Raw genomic sequence first — 22592 nt, 5'->3', positions numbered from 1 at the left:
TGCACCAGTGATGCACCAGTGATGTACCAGTGATGTACCAGTGATGCACCAGTGATGTACCAGTGATGTACCAGTGATGCACCAGTGATGTACCAGTGATGTACCAGTGATGCACCAGTGATGCACCAGTGGTGCACCAGTGATGTACCAGTGATGCACCAGTGATGCACCAGTGATGCACCAGTGATGCACCAGTGATGCACCAGTGATGTACCAGTGATGTACCAGTGATGTACCAGTGATGCACCAGTGATGTACCAGTGATGTACCAGTGATGCACCAGTGATGTACCAGTGATGTACCAGTGATGCACCAGTGATGCACCAGTGATGTACCAGTGATGCACCAGTGATGTACCAGTGATGTACCAGTGATGCACCAGTGATGTACCAGTGATGCACCAGTGATGTACCAGTGACGCACCAGTGACGCACCAGTGATGCACCAGTGATGTACCAGTGATGTACCAGTGATGCACCAGTGATGCACCAGTGATGCACCAGTGATGTACCAGTGATGTACCAGTGATGTACCAGTGATGTACCAGTGATGCACCAGTGATGTACCAGTGATGCACCAGTGATGCACCAGTGATGCACCAGTGATGTACCAGTGACGCACCAGTGATGCACCAGTGATGCACCAGTGATGTACCAGTGATGCACCAGTGATGCACCAGTGATGTACCAGTGATGCACCAGTGATGTACCAGTGACGCACCAGTGACGCACCAGTGATGCACCAGTGATGTACCAGTGATGCACCAGTGATGCACCAGTGATGTACCAGTGATGTACCAGTGATGCACCAGTGATGTACCAGTGATGTACCAGTGATGCACCAGTGATGTACCAGTGATGCACCAGTGATGCACCAGTGATGTACCAGTGATGTACCAGTGATGTACCAGTGATGCACCAGTGATGCACCAGTGATGTACCAGTGATGTACCAGTGATGCACCAGTGATGTACCAGTGATGTACCAGTGATGCACCAGTGATGCACCAGTGATGCACCAGTGATGCACCAGTGATGTACCAGTGATGCACCAGTGATGTACCAGTGATGCACCAGTGATGCACCAGTGATTCACCAGTGATGTACCAGTGATGCACCAGTGATGTACCAGTGATGCACCAGTGATGTACCAGTGATGTACCAGTGATGTACCAGTGATGTACCAGTGATGCACCAGTGATGTACCAGTGATGTACCAGTGATGCACCAGTGATGTACCAGTGATGTACCAGTGATGCACCAGTGATGCACCAGTGATGCACCAGTGATGCACCAGTGATGTACCAGTGATGCACCAGTGATGTACCAGTGATGCACCAGTGATGCACCAGTGATGCACCAGTGATGTACCAGTGATGCACCAGTGATGTACCAGTGATGCACCAGTGATGCACCAGTGATGTACCTGGCTGGAGGATCCAGTGTGAAGAAGCTCCGGTACAGGGAGTTGATGAGGCTGAAGTTCTCCATGTCCCTGACGTACAGATGAACCAGAAGCACATGCTCCATCCGCCAGCCGCGCTCCTGCAGACGCCCTGCAAACACACACACAGAGGAACACACACTACAGCGCACTAACACATCCAACAATCCTGTTTAGAGAAAATAGGTCTTGCTTTTTTGCCATTAAAAAAGTCTTATAAAATGCATTGCACACTAGACTGTAAATCTTAATTTAAGAAAATTGGTGTTCTTCAGTCTTGCAGAGTGAATTTTAGCTCATTTTCAGGTAGATTTGACCAGAAACAAGTGACGGGTATAAAGTGCACGTTTTTGCGCATGTTCACTTAGAAAACAAACAAACAAACAAACACACACGCACGCACACACACACACACACACGCATCCATCAAACTAACTATCTATCTATCTATCTATCTATCTATCTATCTATCTATCTATCTATCTATCTATCTATCTATCTATCTAAATTCAAGAATCTTAATTAAGATGAATTTCTTTTACACTTTTTTTACAAAAAAATTCCTTCTTGAAACAAGCAAGATGCACTTAAATCTATGTAAAGTGTACTAAAATTATTAATTTAATAGTATGTTTTAAGAATTTTCATCTATTTTCAGGTTATTGTGTATCAAAATTAAAGAAGCTGAATTTAAGGTTAAATATTCTTGTTTTAATGCACTTAAATTACTTATTATTTAGTGCTTATAAAAAGTAAAAACTGGCCAGTTCTCAGCATGTTTACACAAAAATACACAACAGTATTTTTAGTGACTGGATTTAAGATCATATATTCTAGTTTTAATGCAATTTTCACTTTATTTATTATTCAATTCTTATAAAAAGTAAAAACTGCACAGTTTTAAGCATGTTTGTCTAGTTTTAAGATCCAATAGCATTTATTAGTGACTATTTTCAAGAACTGTCATCAGGTCAGGTTTGCTCTTTCCCCATTGGCCGATTGTTTTGCTGGATGTTAGTTCACTTTCCCCAGAGTTAAGTGCATCATGCTGGGTTTTTTTTGCAGCGTTCTTCATGTTTCATTAGTAGAGATTGCGGCTGAACTTCTAAGAAATCCTGCTTTCTCACCTCAGGCTCAGAGATGCACACACACACACATGAAAACACAGTGTTTTAAACCCCTGCCGCACGCACAATGGAAGAGCCCGAGACCCCATTAGACTCTCACACGCCGTCAAGTTTGTTTTTCCTTCGCAGGCGTTTGCGTTCCAGCACACTTCGCTCGCACAAGAAAGCCGCTCATTAAATATTAACTGGTTTAATATTGTCTCAGCGCTGTGAAGGCTGTTTGGCGAAGTAAGACGAAAAAGATTAAATATGCTTTTCATCTGGAGCCGCTCCGGCTAAAGATCTTTCTCTCTGCTGTTACGGGCCAGTCTTTTAAAAGTTCTGCGGGCGATAGAAGAGCTTCGTTTAATCTGAAGTGTGTTTCGTGACGGAGGGAGTCGCTGACACTCGTGTGAATGAAAGAGCGGTCGCAGAATAAAGAGCCCCTGTACCTCTTAAAAGTGCATTTTGCCGGCACAACAAGAGGGAAATGAAAGCGTGTGTGTGAACAAAGGCCTGTTCGCCGTCAGCGTTTGATGGGCCGAACTGCAGAAGCTCTTCATATTCTTCATCAGTTCCTCACGAGCGTCAGGGAGAACACAACCCCAACTCTACACACACACTGTTCTTACTCACTGTTTGTCTTGTTTCCAGCCCAAATATCGAAACATTCTTAAATCAAGATGCATTTACTAGATGAGTGAAATGCCATGAGAAATTATGTCTTGTTTTCTGGGGAAATAAATAAACATAAACAAGCCAAATGATCTGAAAAATAGTCCTGTTTCTGTTTGAGTTAAGATCATTTTTCTGACCCCAATGGAAGATAATTTAGCTTTTTTTAAGAAACAACTCACTTAATCTCACTTAACTTAACAAGACAGGCATTTTACCACTTTAGTAAATGCATCTTGATTAAAGAAATTGTAGATATTTGGACTGGAAACAAGACAAAAACAGCATTTTTGCAGCGTACAGGTGAAACTCGAAAGAATATTGTGTATTATATATAGAATATTGTGCAAAAGTTATAATTTTGATGATTATGGCTTACAGCTTATGAAAACCCCAAATTCAAAATCTCAGAAAATTAGAATATTACATGAAATCCATAATAAAAAAGGATTTTCAATACAGAAATTTCGGCCCTCAGAAAAGTATAATAATGCATATGTATATACGGTAACACTTTACTTGAAGGGGTGTGCATAAGACTGACATGACACCTTCATAATCATGACATGACACCTGTCATGACTATGAAGGAGGGTTTATGCATGTTTATGACAACTGTCATCAAGTGTCATTCGCTCAATTATGACATTTTTAATGCAAATATGACATTGTCTTTGTTATGACACCTTGACATTACCAAGACAACATAAATTGTCATAAATATGTCATAAGCATGACATAGCAGATTAATTATCAAATTTAAGAAACCACTTAGCTTTACGGGTTAACATTACATTAAACTGTCATGTGGTTGGTTTGCTATGTCATGTTTATGACATGTTTATGACAGATTATGATGGTCAAGGTGTCATAACAAAGACATCTCAAACAATGTCATATTTGCATTAAAAATGTCATAATTGAGCGAATGACACTTAATGACAGTTGTCATAAACATGCATGAACCCTCCTTCATATTCATGTGTCCTGTCATGATTATGAAGGTGTCATGTCAGTCTTATGCACACCCCTTCAAGTAAAGTGTTACCGCATATAGTTATATATACTAAATATATTAGTTTCACCTTTTAATTTGAATTACTGAAATACATGAACTGTTGCACGATACTCTAATGTTTCGACCTGTACATCAGAGACGCCGCCGAACGCACATGCGCTGTGGTGTTGCATTAAACATTAAACACAGAACCTGAGGACTCTTACTCTGCAGGAGTGTGAAGATGTGCCGGCTCTGGTTCTGGACGTGTGTGTGTTCGGACCGAAGCGCCGTCAAGCCACTGATCCACTGGAAACCCGCCGGACTCCTGGATGAGTGTGACGGCAGACAACCTTCAACAGAACATCATCATCTACATGTGCATTGCTCACGTCACCCGCTCATGCGCTCCCTGGGGAAGCTGGTGGCTTACATTGCAAACAAGCACTGATGATATCAACTCTATATTTATATCCTTAAACAACTAATAACACGTTTCTGAACTCTACATACAGTCCCTTTAAAGGAGGGGTTCACTTCAGAATTAAGATTTCCTGATGATTTACTCTCCCGCACGTCGTCCAAGATGTTCATGTCTTTCTTTCTTCAGTGGAAAAGAAATGAAGGTTTTTGAGGAACACACTCCAGGATTTTCTCCATATAGTGTCTTCAATGGGGTCCAACGGGTCGAAGGTCCAGATGTGAGTTTCAGTGCAGCTTCAAAGTCTCGACACGATCCAGCCGAGGAATAAGAGTCTGATCTAGACAAACCAGCCGACATTTATAACAAAATACACATTTATATACTTTTAACCACTAATGCTGGTCTTGCACTGGCTGTGATGCGACACACATTACGTAATCAGGGTGAAAGGTCAAGCGGGACGTAGGTGTAAGAACCGACCCACTGTTTACAAAGAAACTAAATCAAACACCATTTACAAATAAATAAATAAATAAAAGGTAAAACAACGATGTCGGACGATTTTGAAGTTAGAGGAGAAAATGAGATGGAGTTTTTCACTCTACATTTCTGAACCTGAACACGCGTGACCTTTAACCCTGATTACGTAATGTGTGTCACATCACAGCTCGTGCAAGACCAGCATTAGTGGTTAAAAGTATATAAATGTGTATTTTGTTATAAATGTGCGCTGGTTTGTCTAGATCAGACTCTTATTCCTCGGCTGGATCGTGTCGAGACTTTGAAGCTGCACTGAAACTCACATCTGGACCTTCGACCCGTTGGACCCCATTGAAGTCACTATATGGAGAAACCCTGGAGTGTGTTCCTCAAAAACCTTCATTTCTTTTCCACTGAAGAAAGAAAGACATGAACATCTTGGACGACGTGCGGGAGAGTAAATTATCAGGAAAATTTAATTTTGAAATTAACTACTCCTTTAAAATGATTTAAAATATGATAAAACAAGCATTAAAATAATCCAAAACAACTAAAAATCAAGATAATTCTTATTTTAATTCACTCCATCAACAACTGGATACACATGGACTTGAAAAATGCATTGATGTTACTGATGCATTAAGGTAATTTATCTCTATAAATTTTTATGTTTCTCTAAAATGTGTCTTTGGTTTTCGGTACATTTTTACATTAAAGGTGAAAAAAGTTTCAACAGGAGTGTGTAGACTTCTATATTCACTGTAAGAGGAAGCTCTTTTCCGGCATAGAGAATATCATGAAGCTGAACGATTAACTTTACACAAAAATATACTGTATAATTTATAAACACCATGGAATTAATAATGGCAAAACACACGGTTCATCCCCCAAAAACACTGTGTTCACCAGGGCTTGGAGCTGTGACGAGGGCGGCCGGGAGCTGCTTCTCTAGATGTGCTTTTGTTTTGTTATTGTAATAATGCAAAATGATCTTCTGACCGGCTCTCCAACCATAAACATAAACATGGCATTATCATAGCGTCTCGTCAAGAAGACCAGAGTACAGCCGTGCTACTTTTGTTTTAGTGTTGATGAACCAATACAGTTTTGAAAGGATTTCAATGAAGTAACAGTTATACTGCAGGCAGGCAATATGATGTGCTTTATACCAGAACACACACACACACACACACACAGCTCACCCTGCTCCGGCTGACAACTGCGCTCAGCGTTTGATGGACACGCTCGCTGGACGTCTGGAGATTTATCAGCATATTCCAGCTCTTCTGTCATCTTGTCAATGGTGTTCTGGCAAGGACATCTACTGAGAGGCAGTGCTCCCGAGCCCTGTAGGAGACGACACACACACACACACACACACACACACCCCGGAAAACACACGCTTGATCAGTCAACCTGCAGGCTGATATGCTGGAATATATATGAATATGATCCTCATCTCAGTGTGGAACCCCATGACCAACACATGCTTTTAAATCAGAATTATGAGATAAAAAGTCACAATTATGATAAAAAGTCACAAGTATGAGTTTACTACGAGATGTCAAGTAATTATGATCAGGGTTTGAAATGAACTTTCACCCACCAACCAATTTGGCTACTAAATTAAAACTAAGTTACCGGCCATTCAGAACTTCTACTCATACTTCTTATTATAGAGTATAGAAATATATATACATATATCAAATTAGTATTTTACACATTAATTTCTAATTCAAAAATACGTGTCAACATTGAAACTAATAATTGTATGAAATTATCAAAATTAAAAAAACGTTAATCAATTATGAGATAAAAAGTCAAAATGATGAAATAAGTGTCAAAATTCCCATACTAACAATTATGAGATAAAGTAAAAATAATAATTAAGTCATTAATATAAGATAAAAACTAAATTATGAAATGTCAATTATGAGATAAAAAAGTTAAAACTATGAGATATTCAGTCAATTATGAAAAGAGTGTCAAAATTGACATACTAATAATTATTTTTAGTGTCAAAATTAAGAAACACTAATAATGATCAGAAAAAGTCAAAATTATACGATGCTAAGACAATTTTGAAATAAAAAAATCTAAATTCTGAGATGGCATTATGAGATAAAGTGACAGATAAAACTATGACAGTGTCTTGTGAATTTTTTATCTCATAATTGTGTTTTTTAAGTCATACTTATAAAATAAGTTTCAAAATTAGGACATACTTAGTCATAATTATGAGATAAAAACAGCAAAATTATAAGATACTAAGCCCTGATTATGAAATAAGTGTCAGAAAAGTAAAAATCCTGAGATACCAAGTCAAACTTTTGTCATAATACTCGACTTTCTCTCATAATGACTTTTTTTTTTTTTCTCGCGTTTAAAAGAAAATGGGCGTCCACACGTCTGCGTATTCCCGGAGCGGGTTCAGTCCGATGTTCCCAGGTGTCATCCGGGTCACACCCGGGGGTTTGGCCAAGAAGACCCCCTCACACACACACACACACACACCACCTGATTACAGCAGGCCGGACACGGCACATTTTTAATAAATATTTCAGATCTCTTTAATGTCCCGCTGTCATCTGCAGTTGACCATACGATGATTAGATTAATTACCCTGCAGTGTGTGTGTGTGTGTGTGTGTGCGCCCCCCCCCCCCCCCCCCCAGCCGTGTCAGCGTGGATCTGTCAGCGTGACGGAGAGTGCTCTCGACGGAGCTTCTCTCGCAGGGTTTCCCTGCGCTGCGGGCGCCGTGTGTTTTTACCCCCTCAAACCCCCGATCCTCCACCGACACACAGCAGAACACACACATAAACAAACACGCGGCCGCAGAGAGCCAGGAGCTGAGACTGAGGACACGGCGTGACCCAAAACACACCAACTCCTCCACAAGAACAGAACATTATCATAACATGCATATTATAAAGCACTCGCTGATTTCTGATTGCTTTCATAAAACTATCACATGATGACACACTTCGAATGTAACGCACAATGGGGTGGGGTGTGTCTGGTAAGGGGTTAAAGGTCACGGTGACCTCGATCGAGGCCGCATTATAACATGAGAGCAGTATGTGGACACACACACGGGCATGAGCAGCACACACTCCTTAAGGACATCATCACAACAACAACAGTGTGAGGAAACGCTCAACACAAAGTCACATGAATAACCTTCCCAGCGTACCTGAGCACGCAGAGGGTGATGTGACTGGACGTGTGTGTGAACATTGCAGACGTCACCGGCTCTACATACGGGACACAGAGAATCGGGATGTAAACCACTAGCATGCAGTAACCGTGCGGATGGAGACATGATGAGGCGAACAGTGCACTTCTGCACATCACTGTTTCTAAACACGGGTTTGAGAGTTGAAATGACTCAAATAACGATACATCTGATTAAATCGAACGCTGCGATTTATTTAAAGTCCCCTGTGGTGTAAATCCAGCTTTTAATGTTGTTTATGTGTGTATGTGGTGTTTTTAATGTGCTTTAAGACACACCATGTGTAAGTTCATAAGTCGACAGCATTGCTGAGTATTTTCTGCTTAAAACTACAGTGAACCAAAGACAGTCTCAAAAACACGGTTTGAAATCGCTGGTGTTTCTGACGTCACAAACGACCTTGTAACCAATCAGATCAACGTGTGATCGTCAACCAGTGGATCTCTGAGCTGAGGGAGTGAGTGGAGGCGGGGCTCATCTGCATATTAATAGAACTGCGAATACTAAATGAGGCGAAGGTGTCGAGTTACATTCAAGATATTTTAAGGCATGAAGAAGTTTTTTTTTCAAGGAAAAAACGTTTCTGTCATTTTGGTCATTAAAGATGAGTTTTAAAGGGGGGGTATAATGCTCTTTTCCCAAGATGTAAAATAAGTCTCTGATGTCCCCAGAGTGTGTGTGTGAAGTTTTAGCTCAAAATACCCCACAGATATTTTGTTAAAGTTGTCAGGGTGAACAAAAACGCACCATTTTTTTTTTGTGTGTGTGTGTCCCTTTAAATGCAAATGAGCAGCTGCTCCCGGCACAGGGGGCGGAGCTACAAGAGCTCGTGTCCTTTGACCTCAAACAAACACACACACACTGAAAATTTCAAAAACTTTTAGCCTTTTATGTTCAAACCGGAGTCAGAAAGATGGAGAGACTCAAGAAGAAGTGACAACATGTAGAATGGCTAGTTGATGAATTTATGTAGCTGATGTGTAGTTATCTTCTAGTCATTTATTAGCATATTCTGTCATGATAATCTATAAATCGAGTTACCAGCCGTTTGTTGTAGTCCTTAAAAAATGATTTCTTTAAAAGCAAATATCTCCCTTTGCTTTGAACTGCGAGCATTGAAACTTTGCAGATGTTGTTTATGCTCAAACAGCAACATTACACACTAACTAAAGCTAGAAAAGTGAAATCATGATCAACCGCCCCTTTAAGGGATAAAAAGATTGAACAGGGGGACTGTATAGTGTATAGTCTGATGCGCTGCGTTTCAGGATGAAGAACGGCTGTGTCTTCATTTACACATGAGCAGATTAGAGAGTGCTTTTGGAAAAAAAACAAGAAATTATATTATATAATAATAATAATTATTATATTTGAATGCTTCTGGAAATTGTGTTTCCTGGATACATTGCATTCCTCCAAAAAACGCTTGGCACTGAAATAGATGTTGCCTCCAATCTCATACTGTGCGTTCACACCGCCGGCGAGCTCCGGCGAGGGCGGCGCGTCTTGGACGGTGAGAGCGGCGAGGAGAGTTGAAGTCAGGTCAACTTTATGGTAATGAGCTATGGCACGGCAACCAATCGTAAAGTAGAAGTGCTCCGTTTGAGAGAATTCCAGAGAACGCAGTCCTGTACACTTTGGTTCCGACCACATTAGTTCCCAAGCAAAACAGAGGAGGTTGATCATTTGAATTTGATAAGAAGGCGCGCAACACTATTTATAGGCAAGATTTTCGTGCTAAACCACTTTTTCAGCGGGAATGCAAATTATAATAGCACTTAACCATGAACACAAAAGCCACACCACACAAATGGCTTTCAATTGGTTTATTTCATTAGCAAACATGTCACTATAATTGTTAAGTTCTTTCCATCGATCAATTTTCTGCAAAAATAACGATCGACATGCTTGTTTGCTTTGCGGCCCCTTTAAATACAGTTTTAAAAAAGACCACGCATTCGATCTACGTCAGAGCATCAGAGCGTCCACGAATCTTTCCACGGCGTCGCTGGCAGGGCGGCGAGAGGGGCGGCGGAGTATGCGATGATTTTAGTATCAAAATGATTAACACGTGCAAGCACACTTATCAATGAACTTGATACATGTTGCAGAAATGTTTTATCCATGCCTTTCAACTTGTGTGTGCAAAATTCAAAATTGAATGAATGTGAAGCAATTTGTACAAATCGAGACATTTTTGTGAATACAAATGTTTTCCTTTGTATTAGTGTATCATAATTTGCACATGCAACACAGAAGACGTGCATGTGTGGATCAGGTGACACGTGTGCATTCATTGACTCGATTCATTGAGTCGATCCTATTTGATTCATTTGGATTTTGAGACTTTCATTTCGCGGTTTTCGCCTCGCACGATCCACACACAGCTGTCTGAGAAAAGCTGCTACCACTAGATGGCAGTATTCTGCTAAAACAGACAACGGCCGCATAATCAAGCGTTCTTCCGCATTTAAGACGCTTAATGAGAGTGATATTGAAGCACCAAATTTAGTACACAATAATATAGGCCTACCCTATTAATAAAGCATACTTTATAGAGGCAAACATTACGTCAGATTATGAACAACACCCATAGAAAACCATTATAAAACGCTTAACGTGCAATCGCGCGTTGCATGCTCAGTAAGGTGTATTGGCTACTGAGTTTAAATATCACCGTCTTACTGCATTGACGTTAAGCTTTTTCTTTATAATATGCTCTATGGGAGGAAAACTATATAGCCTACAGACAAGAGACTACATGAACGCAACGCACGGCGTTTCAAGTTAATACAATTTTCCTTCCTGTTAAAAAAAAGGTGAAATTTCGCAGTTGTGTTCATATTATATGCTTATTTTTATCTGACTACACATTGTGTACATAGTATACAAGCAGGAATTTGAAAATGTCTGTTTTTAAATATTAAAGACGATTTTCGCAGTACATTTGTTTTCCCTTGACCCTTAAGCCATAGGCTATATAGTCTTACTATAGCACGATGAGTTTTAACAATATGCAACCATTGTATATCGACATGAAATATTAATTGAAAATCAACTGGCGTAGCGGGCCTGTAGCTGCATATTTCTACACGAGAATGCTTTGACGCGCTAACCACAGCTCATGATGCACAAGGGAACGTCTGCCAATTCCACTAACTGCGTTAAAACCACTGATCTATAATGTCATTCTATATAGATCAGTGGTTAAAACGTATAATGTTTTAATTCAAATTACTTTTTAAATTTAATAACAGACATTTTCAAATTCCAAAGCTCGTAGAAGGTTTCTGTAAGACTGACTTACAAGTAAAATTTGGACAATACTTCCCTTCATGTAGCCTGTATTCTGCAGAAAAATACTGTAATTCACCAAAAGGGTTTTTTCATGTTCAAAATGGTTGTAGTATGTTCAGTGACTAGACTGGCTTACTACAGGTGAAATTGCCCCAATAACTCCCTTCAGGTAGCCTATTTAGTAAACAATTATTATTTTATAAAAAAATTACTGTAATTAACCAAACGGGTTTTTGGTGACTTACTACAAGTGAATAATGTAAAATTTCACCTGACTTGTCACTAGGAACGTACTACAACCTTTGGAACATGAATAGAAAAACAATTTACAGTAAATTAAACAATTGTAGGCTACTGTTCAATCGAGATATTGGCTGGACATAGTACAGTAACAGTAGGCTAAGTCAGTCTGCCCACTAGACTTCCAAGGTTATAATATAACCTTGGAAATATGTTCATTTGAATGAATGACTGGACGTTTATATTTTTTTGACTGTGAGTGGAGTTTGCAGATGGTCCCTTTATAAAATGAGGCGAATATCAAACCTAAAACTTACTTCACTGCACTCTCGGACCGGTTGCTCTCCCATTCACATGCAAAGTTAAACGCAACTGCAGAATTTTTATTTCATGTTCAGCTTTTTCTTTTTAACAGGCTCGGGAAGGAAAATGTTATTAACTTGAAACGCCGTGCGTTGCGTTCATGTTGTCTCTTGTCTGTAGGCTATATAGTTTTCCTCCCATAGAGCATATTATAAAGAAAAAGCTTAACGTCAATGCAGTAAGACGGTGATATTTAAACTCAGTAGCCAATACACCTTACTGAGCATGCAACGCGCGATTGCACGTTAAGCGTTTTATAATGGTTTTCTATGGGTGTTGTTCATAATCTGACGTAATGTTTGCCTCTATAAAGTATGCTTTATTAATAGGGTAGGCCTATATTATTGTGTACTAAATTTGGTGCTTCAATATCACTCTCATTAAGCGTCTTAAATGCGGAAGAACGCTTGATTATGCTGCCGTTGTCTGTTTTAGCAGAATACTGCCATCTAGTGGTAGCAGCTTTTCTCAGACAGCTGTGTGTGGATCGTGCAAGGCGAAACCCGCGAAATGAAAGTCTCAAAATCCAAATGAATCAAATAGGATCGACTCAATGAATCGAGTCAATGAATGCACGCGCGTCACCTGATCCACACATGCACGTCTTCTGTGTTGCATGTGCAAATTATGATACACTAATACAAAGGAAAACATTTGTATTCACAAAAATGTCTCTATTTGTACAAATTGCTTCACATTCATTCAATTTTGAATTTTGCACACACAAGTTGAAAGGCATGGATAAAACATTTCTGCAACATGTATCAAGTTCATTGATAAGTGTGCTTGCACGTGTTAATCATTTTGATACTAAAATCATCCCATAGCGGAGTGACCGTACGGAGAATGTTCCATCACAAACGTTTCTCAGGGGAACGGAAAGCTTAGCGAGAACACAAAAGCAGCGAAAGATCATTTCCTCCCATTTCATACATATATACAGTATAATAAAAATAATAATAAAACCAATACAAATTAAACACAAAAAAAAAATTCCTTCAGAAAAAGTATTTTGTCCGTTTACTTCCATGTCATGTGACCATTAGCCAACATCAGAGAACCGCGAGAATATGAACCTATACTAATATAAGTATTACTAATATATATTACTAATATTTTACTGGACGTCCAGGAGGTCCAACTGACAAAAGTTGTGGAAGGGTTCGATTCCCAGAGAAATCATAGAAATGCATACATTTAAATGGACTAAAAACATTTGCGTGCACAAAATAAATCTTTAATTTGTTGTAAATGATCCATTTTGTGAATAACACCGATGAGACAAAACTCAAGCTCACAGAATCTCAAATAAAAGTTTTACTTTGTGTGTGACTGTAACATTGAGAGTGTTTCCTGAAACTGCAGCAAAGAGCCCGTCGCCGTCCTGACGTCACTCACGGTCACATGATCACTCTCGGTCACATGATCACTCTCGGTCACATGATCACTCTCGGTCACATGATCACTCACGGTCACATGATCACTCTCGGTCACATGATCACTCTCGGTCACATGATCACTCGCGGTCACTCTCGGTCACATGATCACTTGCGGTCACATAACTGGCTTCATAAGTGGACTTTAGAGCGGGACTGGCCTAAGCTGGGTCGTACTTCTGCTTTGTCCTCGGTGTGCATGCGTGTGAAGCGCAGGTATCCCACAGGAGCGAAGGCATCGGCCGAGTGGATCACGGTCTCCGCAGAGTCACTGAAACACAAGACACACAGTCTCACACACACACACACACACACGCATGTTGGCGTTGTGTTTGAGACTTACATGACGATCTTCTTCTTGAAGAGCGGACAGTCGACGGTGAAGGTCTCGTACTCGCCTCCTTCCCCACAGATATGAACTCCATACTTCTCTGAAAGCTGAATCACACCATCACTGTATTCATATTACAGTAACATTACAGTTATTAGTAATTACATGATATAGCTATTTTTTGCTGGCTATTAATAGCAAATGTTTATTTACACTACTGGTTAAAAGGTTTTTTTACTGTATATTTTGAAAGTCTCTTCTGCTCTGCATTAATTTGATAAAAAATACAGTAAAAACAGTGTAATATTATTCCAGTGTAAATCATCTGTTTTCTATGTGAATATACAGTAAAGTGTCATTTATTCCTGTGATCAAAGCTGAATTTATCATCATTACTCCAGTCTTCAGTGTCACATGATCCTTCAGAAATCACTCTAATATGAGGATCTGAAACATTTCTCATTATTATCAATGTTGAAAACTGATTAAAATAGTTTTTTTCTGCTTAATATTTTTCCAAGTAAGATTTAAAAAAGAAAAGAGAAATTAATATGTTTATTGATGAAGGATGCATTAAATTGATCAAAAGTGACAGTAAAAGACATTAATAATGTTACAAAAGATTATATTTTCAAATAAATGCTGTTCTTTTGAACTTTCTATTCATCAGAGAATCAAGAAAAATAAAAAGTATGACGGTTTCCACAAAAATATGAACTGTTTTCAACACTGATAATAATCATAAATGTTTCTTGAGCATCAGATCCTCATATTAGAGTGATTTCTGAAGAATCATGTGACACTGAAGCCTGGAGCAATGATGATAAATTCAGCTTTGATCACAGGATATAAATTACACTTTACTATATATTCACATAGAAAACAGATGATTTTAATTCTAATAATATTTTGCAAAATCAGTTTTTTTCCTGTATTTATTTTTTTGATCGGCACTGTAATCTACCATGATTTCATGTGGATTTGCAGTGAATAAATTATTTTACAAACGAAAGGTGCTCCATCTCACCGGATTACAGGTGAAACTCGCCTTTATTTGTTATAATGTTGATGATTATGGCTTACAGCTTATGAAAACCCCAAATTCAAAATTAGAATATTGTGAAAAGGTTTTCATATCTCTAAGCCATAATCATCACAATTATAACAAATAAAGGCTTGAAATATCTCACTTTGCATGTAATGAGTCTATATAATATATTAGTTTCACCTTTTAAGTTGAATTACTGAAATAAATGAACTTTTGAACGATATTCTAATTTTTCGAGTTTCACCTGTGTGTGTGATTTTGGACTAAACCTTAAAGAACATTATGATGGTGATTTGCAAGAAACGACTGAATCAATGTGTCATCAGTCAAAACATCCTGACAGTGAAACACTTGATCTGAATCAATCAAAACTAACTTTATCTGGACAATAACTTTATTCTAGAGCTGCTGTAAGCCTAAACAATCTCTGTTACTGTAATCTCCTGTTATCACTGTAAAGCTGCTGTGAACATCTGTATTGTTAAAGCGCTGTATAAATGAAGGAGACTCGACTTGAAGTGAAAGCTGGAGCAGAAACAGCTGAAGGAGGTTCATTATTATTATTATCATTATTAATATTATTTTCCTCTGACCTCGTGCAGATACGGTTCCATCTCCGCCAGGGATTTTCCTAAATGTCTCTCTGGATCCAGACCTGCCACACACACACACACACACACACACACACAACACAAGAGTGTAAGTGTTAACACACTAACAACACGTCCGCTGCTCTGTTTGACTGTGCAAATGTGTGTACACACAGCTCTGCTTCAGCCGCTCGCCTCCTCTGAGAGCTGCGGGTCAACACACGTACATCAGTCTGGAAATATTTCAGCATGTCAATACGAATGCATCACGAATGTGATAAACTAGAGATGTCAATCACGGGAGTTCACGAGACCATCATGCACTGCCAGCTGGTTGTGATCGGCCTCTCTCTGTAAGCAAGCCTTTCCATAAACACACACACAAGTTATTCATATATCATGATCTAGCACAGCTCACACAACACGGCCGCTGCGGGAATCACATCATGTGAGCATCAACAACGCCCAGACATAATAAACAAACATAATCAAACACAGAGCATCCGCAATGATCTTCACAACTAAATACGTGCAGGCTTATTTTAAATGTCTAGTAGCAAAATTTGGAAAATTACTAAATAGAGTTTAAAAACCCTGATTTGTAAGGCAAAAAACAAATGTTTGAAGTTACTTATAAATGTATATTATTTCCCACAAATTAAATAAAAACACAGTCCACTCATGTAAAGCAATACATACTATATAGTAAATCTAAGCTGTGTGATTGTTTATATTAATATTAATAAAGTCCCCCTGTAGTTAATAATTGTATCCCTTAAAACTCATCTTTGATCACAAATCAATGTCACTCGACACCCTCGCCTCATTTAGTATGTGCGGTTCTATGAATATGCAAATGAGCCCCGCCTCCACTCACTCACTCAGCTCAGAGATCCACTGGTTGACGATCACACGTTGATCTGATTGGTTACAAGGTCGTTTGTGACGTCAGAAACACCAGCGATTTCAAACCGTGTTTTTGAGACTGTCTTTGGTTCACTGCAGTTTTAAGGAGGAAATACTCAGCAATGCTGTCGACTTATGAACTTACACATGGTGTGTCTTAAAGCGTATTAAAAACACCACATACACACATACACAACTTTAAAAACTTGATTTCCACCACAGGGGGACTTTATTTAACTTAATGAACAGCTCTACTCTGCTAAATGTAAAGCTGCTTTGAGAAAATTGTATATTGTGAAAAACGCTATACAAATAAATGTGACTTTGGTTGTTTGACTATTTTAAAATAGCCGTAACACTTTACAATAAGGTTCATTAGTTAACATTAAGATAATGTATTAACTAACATAAACTAACCATGATCAATACATTTATTACAGTCATAGGCGTAATTCTATGGGGGGACAGGGGGACACGTCCCCCCCAATATTCAACGAAGGGCAATTTGTCCCCCCCAATATTTAATCATATTTGGGGCGCGTTTCCATTACAGATTTGCGCAAAACTTTTGCGATATTTTCTAAATGTCGATAAAAAACTATTGCGAAATGACGGCGTTCCATTAACCGATGTTATGCGACTAAAACGTCTTTTTTTCCTCTCGCGATAAGTCATTCCAAAAATCGTGGCAACGGACGTTGGTAGGTTTATAGCCTATATCACAGCCACCGCATAGACATTATTATTATTAATGGAAGGAGACGTGGCGTGTTATCCAAGCGTTAATGGCAGGGAAAGACACGGAGTTCCTGGGTGTTTCTCCCTCATTTCTGCTCCGATGTCTTGATTGTGGCATTTCTTTGAGGTTTAGACACTGATCAATAGAATGACTTTATTAATGTCATTATATAGATCAGTGGGTTTAGAGTCCAGTAGACTATTCCTGTAATTATTGTTTATTTTATGAATTCAATAAAGAACTCTGTCTCGTATTATGTCCAAACGGTCAGTGTACTTGCATTCATTTTTCTTATTTAACCCGTAATTGCAAAACGAAAAATGAACGGTTGTTGTATTTTTAAAACGCAAAGGTGAACACCAACATTTTAGTTTGACCTGTAGGCCTACACCAAATTCTGCAAAAAAAAAAAAAAAAAAAAAATATATATATATATATAATATATATATAGGCCTATATATATATATGAGAGAGAGAGAGAGAGAGAGAGAGAGAGAGAGAGAGAGAGAGAGAGAGAGAGAGAGAGAGAGAGAGAGAGACGAATTTTCAGATATTTGTTTATGACTTTTTGCCCCTTTATTAAACATTTAAAATATTCACAAATTAATATGGAAAAAAAAAATGTAGCTTTTACTGGTTTTCTAAGGCCAAATTAGAACCTGGAAATTATATTTTTCCCGCAGTGCTGAATGAGAAGAGCCATAACCACAGCCTACAGAAAGGGGATGTATGGGTGAGTTAGGCTATAATAAATGTGTCTGAAAAAATAACGAGGCATTTTAATTGTTTATTAATAAACTATTGTTTTCCTAAATCAGTGTCGGCTAAAAACATATCTCCATCTCCGGATGCACCTTTAGAGAGAAATGCACCTTCATACGGATTACATAATCAGAAGGTATTAGCTTTCGATTCGAATTTGTTCCTTTTAAAGTGGACATTTAATTAAAGCTTCAGTCTACAAAGGCTAGCCTATCAGTTCTCGCGCTTCAGTTCACGGAGATCATGAAAGCGCGCCTGATTGTTTTATTTTATTTTACAAAAGCACATCGTTTTCTTGTTATTGTGAGATTACGCAAATAAAAGTAGTTGCGAATAATGTATTATTATATTCTGTATGACCAGAAATGACAGAGTATTTTAAGTTGTTTCGACTGTTGATAGGAAAATGCAAGTGTTCGCGCCCACGCCTCTGTGCCACCCAGTGCGCGCTCCACACCCAGTCCGCACACACACTTGGATATGCGTCAAAATCTTGTGTTTATTTGTGATAATCTTAGCCCTATTATTATTGTCCAACCTGTATTATGAATGAAATGTGACGAATTGCTTTGTTCCTTTTTTGGATAAAAGCGTCTTCTACATATAATAAATGTTATAATAATGATGATAATTATTATTATTATTTGCGGACACGGACCCAAAACACACCGCGTAAGTCAGGTGACTGTAAATGCGCAAAACCCGTTTCCATTGCAGTTTTGCGAAATATTCCTTTTTCAAATTGCCTGAAAAACCTCCTCATGCGAGCGTAAAAACTTTATTGGGATAAACGGGAGTTTTTGCGAAATGGACGTGTTTCCATTGTGCGCATTTTCATTAGGCTATGCAATTTCCATTTGCGCAATTTGAAGGGTAGCCTAATGGAAACGCGGCTTGAATGATTATGCGGGCAGGGCCAGATGTGATTGCAAATAGCCTACGTCTTTCTTCCCAGCTCCGAAAATATAAAATCCCGGCCGGTCCATTTCCCAAATCCATTCGACTTGCCTTACACCAGCGGTCCCCAACCTTTTTTGCGCCACGGACCGGTTTAATGTCAGACAATATTTTCACGGACCGGCCTTTAAGGTGCTCCTAAAAACGCGTAGAAAACGCTAGGCGCGAGGTTGCACTCCGGCCTCCGTTGCTAAACAACCATCCGCTGCGCTCTCCGTTACAGCAAGGAAATTTCAGCAATGGATTTCCACCACCGAAAAACCCTTGCTGTAACTCTGTTACAAGATTTATTTACTAAGAAGAGTGAAAAAAAAAACGCTGCAGTGTTTGGGTGCAAGACCGTGCAACCGATACTACAAAAACGCAAAAACCATGGGGAATTTCACCAGCGGATTCAGGAGCTCCGCCTGGACAATGGGAGGTTCAAAGCCTATTTCAGAGTGGACAAGGACCAGTTTGATTATATTTTAAGAAAAGTTGGCCCAAGCATCAGTAAACGGAGCTTCTGCCGTGAAACTAACTTATCTCTCCTGCGCAACGGCTCTGTATTTGTCTGAGGTTAGACTATAACTGAAGTGGTCATAAAACACCAGAAATAGCAAACACATACACATTTATATATAGAACAATTCTGTATAAACAATGATGGATTTAACAAGGAATCAGTTGTGAGCATTAATATTTTTAGTAAAAATATTTTTTACTAGTAACTAGTGCAGCAGTTTACAGTGTGGAAGATGAGTGGTTGGTTCTTGTCACGTGACCTACAGTGCGCTTGCGGCATTCTGAAAAGTTGAGATGTTTTTATCTCGATGCGGCGCGGACGCGCTTGGAAAAAACGGGCGCGTCGCTTCAATTATGAGCGCGCATACCGCGCGCCTACATTTGAAATAACAAACTTGAGCGCGCAAAAGACACAATATGTGAACAGGTAAATGTGTGAATAAATAAAACGGAAATAAGTTATTTATTCTTTCTGTGCGGCCCGGTACCAAATGACCCTCGGACCGGTACCGGTCCGCGGCCCGGGGGTTGGGGACCCCTGCCTTACACTATACATTTAGCAAAACCTATTTCTCCTGAAATCCATGTCATGTTTTCCTATCCCTAGTAGCTCGTGCATCGTCAGTAAGTTAGGAAAAACCAAACAGAAGAAGAGTTAGGAGGAGTGCGGAAATTGACAGACATTTGGCACATAGGCTATCTATGAATGGTAAATATCCTGTTATCCTGTAACAGTAATTTAATCAAAATGTTTATAGCCACTATATGTTTATAGAAGAATATAAGAGAGAGAGAGATCACTGACCGCTTTCTTGTCAATTCAGGCCTGTAATTGATGCCGATGCTGTAATCATTGTGAGTAGGCTATACGTTGGTTTGACGATCAGATGTAATAAAATTCCTTGTTGTGTTAGCCTATACAATTACAAACATTCGGACTCTGACTTTTATTTTATTTTGATTAAAAAAATGTGTGCATGCGCCAACACAAAAAGTTCCACAGCTGTCCCCCCCCAATGTGTGATTGACAATTTCGCCCTTGATTACAGTATTGATTAATCTTTGTTAATGTTAATTAATAAGAATACAACTGTTCATTGTGTGTTCATGTTAGTTCACAGTGCATTAATATTAACAAATTCAACCCTTGATTTTAATAACGTATTACTAAATGTTGAAATTAATATTAACTAAGATTAATAAATGCTGTAGAAGTATTGTTCATTCTTAGTTCATGTTAACTAAGGAAGTTAACTAATGTTAACTAATGAACCTTATTGTAAAGTGTTACCAAAATAGCTATTGTAATAGAGTTCAATGGCTGAGCTTGATGCATTCCCTCTACAATTAGTGTAAAAACTGGGGCAAAAGCTACCGTGATCCACCCCCCCCATATCAAGCTTTCATTGCTTGTCATATGTCAGTATTTAATGGAAAGTGCAATGAAGTGGCCAAAACTACCACTACAAAACCTTAAACAAACTCAAATCCATCAAGAGGTTAAACTCTCACCACTTCTCACAACAAAGCATGACAGCCCATCATAACACAAGCCCATATTTTCTCATCCGCTCTTGATTGTCGTGTACCACGAGAGCGAACCGCGGAAAAGCGCCTTTCTTCCCGCCTGACCTCAGAGATCAGGATCCAAACCACAAGCCCTGAGGGCCCTGAACTGTAGCTGGCGTGTTTTCAGAGGATCATGCTGGCGCGCTCGGATCTGCAGGGGATCAATGCGAACGCGAGCGGCCCCATTACCCGGCCCTGGGGAACACCGCTCATAATTAGTGTGAGAATATCTAATCTCCTCTCCTCTCATGTTAACCCCACACAAAGGTAACAGGGAGAACGCCATTAAAATTCAATCCCATTTAAATATCCCTTTTTAATTAGTCATGCCTTTAAAACAAATTTTAATGATTGATTTCAAACTGCTAAGAGGGAGTCTGTTTTATAATATCTTCATTAGCGTCTTGATTTTAAATAAAGGATCAAGCACACTGCAAATGTGATATTTAAAGCTAGGATGCTGAGGGGAAATGAAGTAAGAGAGATGAATTGCATCATGTAACTGGGTTCTCGTTCCACTCCTGATGAAGGAAATCAGAATATACAGTGAAACTGAATCTGGGAAGTAGCATGATTATAATCTTGGTGTTTTTTCTCTATTTCGGCCACCTTGATCTTGTTCATTGCCACTGTCGCCTTCAGCTTGCTTAGTTAGGGTTAATATTCAGAAATATTATTGATTTAACTGCACTGACATTGTTGGATGAGAACAAATCTTGAACTGAATTAATCTGAATAATGACATTATTGTCTTCTGTGGAGCTGCTTTACAGCAGAATTGAACTTGTTGCATAATTTACACAATGAACTGAACTAAATCAACACTGAACTGAATTGAGCTGAATTTGCATGATTAGGGCCAAGCGTATGCTCCTATTGCATCAGCTGGCGTTCCTATTGTTATTATTATTACGTTTCTTCTTTTTCCCGCACTTGAGTCTACGCCAGAGAAGCATTTGGTAAAAAGTTATGAAATTTGGCACACTGATAGAGGTAAGTCCAAACATTCACCATTGCAAATTTGGAGTCTCTATCTGAATCCCTCTAGCGCCACCAACTGTCCAAAGTTTGACAAACGTTTGTGTTAATAACTTTTGAATCATTAGGGCTAGAAACAAAATTCAATTCGTAAAATTTTCCAAAAAAACTACTTTTTCTAACTCCTCCTAGTTCGTTGATCCGATTTTCACTAAATATAAACCAGATCATCTTCAGACTGTGCTAAAAAAAGTTATGGAATTCAAGTCGATTTGTTAAACCATTTTCAAAAAATGTACAAACAAATTCTATGTAGTGCTTGCGAAAACATACGTAAGGCTTGTATCTCCTCAACGCTTTATCGTATTCGGACCAAACTTGGTCCATGTCATCACAAGCATGACCTGAGACGACATGCTGCGTTTCATCGCAGCGCCACCTACTGGTCCGGAGATATGAAAAATGGCTATTTTTACTAAAAGTGTTCTGGTTCGATTCGGAGCGGCATGCAGA

At 39.1% G+C, this 22592-nt stretch overlaps 1 protein-coding gene across 4 annotated transcripts in view; it reads right to left on the bottom strand.

Moving 5' to 3' along the window:
- Positions 1-22592, bottom strand: part of dph6 (diphthamine biosynthesis 6) — a 136735-nt gene that overhangs the window by 70569 nt on the left and 43574 nt on the right. For 3 of the 4 annotated variants that reach the window (XM_056236067.1, XM_056236068.1, XM_056236070.1), the window contains exons 6-11: positions 15668-15729; positions 14039-14133; positions 13873-13966; positions 6327-6471; positions 4448-4573; positions 1425-1554 (exon numbers count right to left, since the gene is read on the bottom strand). In XM_056236067.1, the coding sequence (XP_056092042.1) occupies positions 1425-1554; positions 4448-4573; positions 6327-6471; positions 13873-13966; positions 14039-14133; positions 15668-15729 (652 nt within the window). Of the gene's footprint in view, positions 1-1424; positions 1555-4447; positions 4574-6326; positions 6472-13647; positions 13674-13727; positions 13740-13833; positions 13967-14038; positions 14134-15667; positions 15730-22592 lie in introns of those variants that run through there. The other variant, XM_056236071.1, reaches the window with a different exon arrangement.

This window comes from Rhinichthys klamathensis, unplaced genomic scaffold (genome assembly GCF_029890125.1).
Source record: "Rhinichthys klamathensis goyatoka isolate OS25496 unplaced genomic scaffold, OSU_Roscu_1.1 h1tg000437l_1, whole genome shotgun sequence".
In the NCBI taxonomy this organism is placed as follows: Eukaryota; Metazoa; Chordata; class Actinopteri; order Cypriniformes; family Leuciscidae; genus Rhinichthys; species Rhinichthys klamathensis.
This window is presented reverse-complemented; position numbering and strand designations above follow the sequence as displayed.